Source organism: Morone saxatilis, unplaced genomic scaffold (genome assembly GCF_004916995.1).
Source record: "Morone saxatilis isolate NCDOM2014 unplaced genomic scaffold, NCSU_SB_2.0 Contig16, whole genome shotgun sequence".
Lineage (NCBI taxonomy): Eukaryota > Metazoa > Chordata > Actinopteri > Moronidae > Morone > Morone saxatilis.
The window spans coordinates 13,273,564-13,276,436 of NW_023339718.1; the positions used below are offsets into that span (position 1 = coordinate 13,273,564).

The following is a 2,873-nucleotide window of genomic DNA, read 5'->3' on the forward strand; positions in this document are numbered from 1 at the left end:
ACATAAGCAGATGTAGAGATGGGATGGACAAGTACTGAAAGCTGCTTTTTCTAGCTTTAAGTCTGATAAGATGAAGCTCCTGTATTGGGGAGTGCTGCTATAATCTGTGGCTGGAAATCACACTTTGATTGAAATCCTAATTTTGCAAATGTTATGTTGTATTGTTAGGTAAAGTTCTGATGGAGAGCAGTATAAGATCTTGTGTTGAAATACTATTTTGTTATGTAGAAAAAAAGGGGTTTTATATCCCTCAAAGAAATATATAAAAAAACATACTGTCTGGGTATTGGTGCTGAAACTCAAGTACTTTAATAGCACCAGTATCAAACGGTAAAGAGATTAAATGTGACATGTGATGTGTAAACTAACATACATAATGAAAACATGCTTTTGTTGCATGAATGCAATTGTTACTGTGTGTGCACTCGATCAACACAGGGTGGCAGTGTAAGACTTGGTGGTGCACTGAACGCAGCCCATACTGGCTTAAATGAAATGAAATCAATAATACTTACTATTAATAATAAACGTTTTATATGGATTACAACTGATGAAGCATTTGATGCCATAATCAGTTTTGTCTCTGGCAAGTGTATTACAATGGCATACCATACTTTAAAAGACATTCTGAATACTTTATTAGATGATAACAGTCTTGTTGATGTATTAACTTGCAGCTGTACTGGCCACCACTATGGAGAGGACGTATGAAAGGAATCTTCCAGTTAGCTCTCTAACTGTGTCACGGGTAAGCTTTATACATTTATTTATAATTGATGCAGTAGGGACAAAGTTTTTAACATGTATTTATATTTTCTGTTTGTGTTTCAGTTTGTTGACAATGTTTCATCTCAAGAGGAAGTTGATCAGGCGGAGTACTACCTTTACAAGTAAGAGGAATCATTTTACTCTTTCTGCATCTTCATTTCTGTGTCAGATTTCTGCTGTTTCCTTGGTTTTGTGTGGTACCAACATTTGTGCTTTTCTTGGAATGAATTGTCTGTTTGGTTTGTCTGTTTTGGTTTATGTTCAGTCACATGCTTTTCTTTGTTCGGGGCAACTCCAGACCTTTCCTGTTTACTCCTTCCTCTGGAATCTGCACTCATTCTTGTGATTACACGATTGAGTATATTTCCCAATGACACTCTTGTTCATCATTTTCATCCTCGAGTGAGAACTAAATAACTACCTTTCCACTTTGGGAAGTTTGTAAATAGCAATTATTATTGTTAATACAGTCGACCGTTGATGATGTGTTTGGACTTTGCAGGATGAAGATGTCAAATTTACGATTTGCTCCTCTGGTTCTTCCTCATATCTCTGCTATCTTCTGTTATGGATTTATTGAAAAATGAAAAACTTCATATGTTTTATTTTCTTGTTTTTTTTTTGTTTTTTTTAAATCCCTCCAGGTTTCGTCATAGTGCAAACGGTTGGTACCTGAGAGACTGGACCATTCACAGCTGGGTCAGACAGTGTCTAAAATATGGGCTCAGGGAGAAGGCCCTGCACACACTTAAAAACAAGGTACACAACACATTATATGCCCTCCATTTATTCTCAAGCCAGGGCCACACTGCCTGTGTCTGCAGCATGTGTGCATCATCTAGCTTTTTATTTCTGCACCCATGTTAACTGGTTAGAGTAACCACCCTGCCCGCATGAGCCGTATATCTCACATGTGGTTGAAGCAAGGCTTCATCTATTTCTTCTGCCAGCCGTAAGCGGTTCCCAGCAAGAATAAGCAGTGACAAAGATCTGTTCATAGTCACATCGACATTATAACAGCAGCATAATACAGTTTCAATGTCTGTATCTGTAGAATATGTCACAGACTGAACATCTGTACCTGTTTCAGATTAAAAGCTCTCTCATGTTTCTGTGGACAGAATCCAGTGATCTGTTAACAATGCTTTAATTGCATTGTATTTATTCATGTAGAAAGATAGGGCTGGCAGCAGCAGAGTCGCAGCATAGATGTGTGTGGACACCACAGGTGTGCGAGCCGCAGCAGTTCAGCGAGGCAGCTGTCACACACTGCTCACGCGTGCTATGTGGCCAAGGGGGTTACTTATTCTTATATCGTCTTGCTGAGCATAGGCTCAAAATTAGAAGACTCTTTGGTCAACATAAGGGAAGCACATCTTTGTAATTAGACAGGAAATCTGATCAGAGGCCCCTGATCAGGGTTGATAGCTGCAGTTGTCTGGCAGTGTGAGCGATCACAGAGCCAATCTTAACCACCCAGATGCATTTTCAAACTGATCTGAGCAGCACAAATAATGTCAAACATGTTTGACATTTATAGCCCAGCATGTGTGTACTGTTCCAGAGTGAGTTGTAGTATCAGGGAATCAATGTATTACTCCAAAAGCAGAGGTGTCTGCGAGCCAATGACGTGTTTACAGTGAGGTAAAACGCAGCATGCTCCGTCAGTATCTGTTGTTATGATTTGGTGTCATGTTGCTGCGAGATTAAAGGTCTCGATGTCAGAGGAATCAGCGGTTGTATTATCGTGTACACCATCTTTACCAAATCATGTAGGATAAACAGTCAGTGTTTGCGGATAAATTATGTAAAAAAAATCATGCTATACATGTGATGCAAATCTGATCAAAGTGTGTGTGTGTGTGTGCGTACGAGATGCAGAAAGATGGTTAAGTGAGCACAGCTGTACTCTCCAGTTTGCTGATACCGTAGCTTTCCCCTCTTGATTGAATCTGACGCTGACAGGCTGTAGCACTCACATGGATACTGTTTTCTCCAGCTCCCTCTGCCCATCCTGTCAGTGCACAAGTGTATATTTTTACATTCATAGCGTCCCACCTGAAGTGGTAAGTAAGTAAAACTTTATTTATATAGCACCTTTTAGA

General features: G+C 39.6%; 1 protein-coding gene across 1 annotated transcript in view; it reads left to right on the plus strand.

Annotated features, from left to right (window-relative positions):
* Positions 1 to 2,873, plus strand: part of mrps27 (mitochondrial ribosomal protein S27) — a 10,351-nt gene that overhangs the window by 720 nt on the left and 6,758 nt on the right. The window contains 3 exon segments of the mRNA XM_035659124.1: positions 678 to 748; positions 832 to 890; positions 1,413 to 1,546. Coding sequence (XP_035515017.1) covers positions 678 to 748; positions 832 to 890; positions 1,413 to 1,546 — 264 coding nt within the window.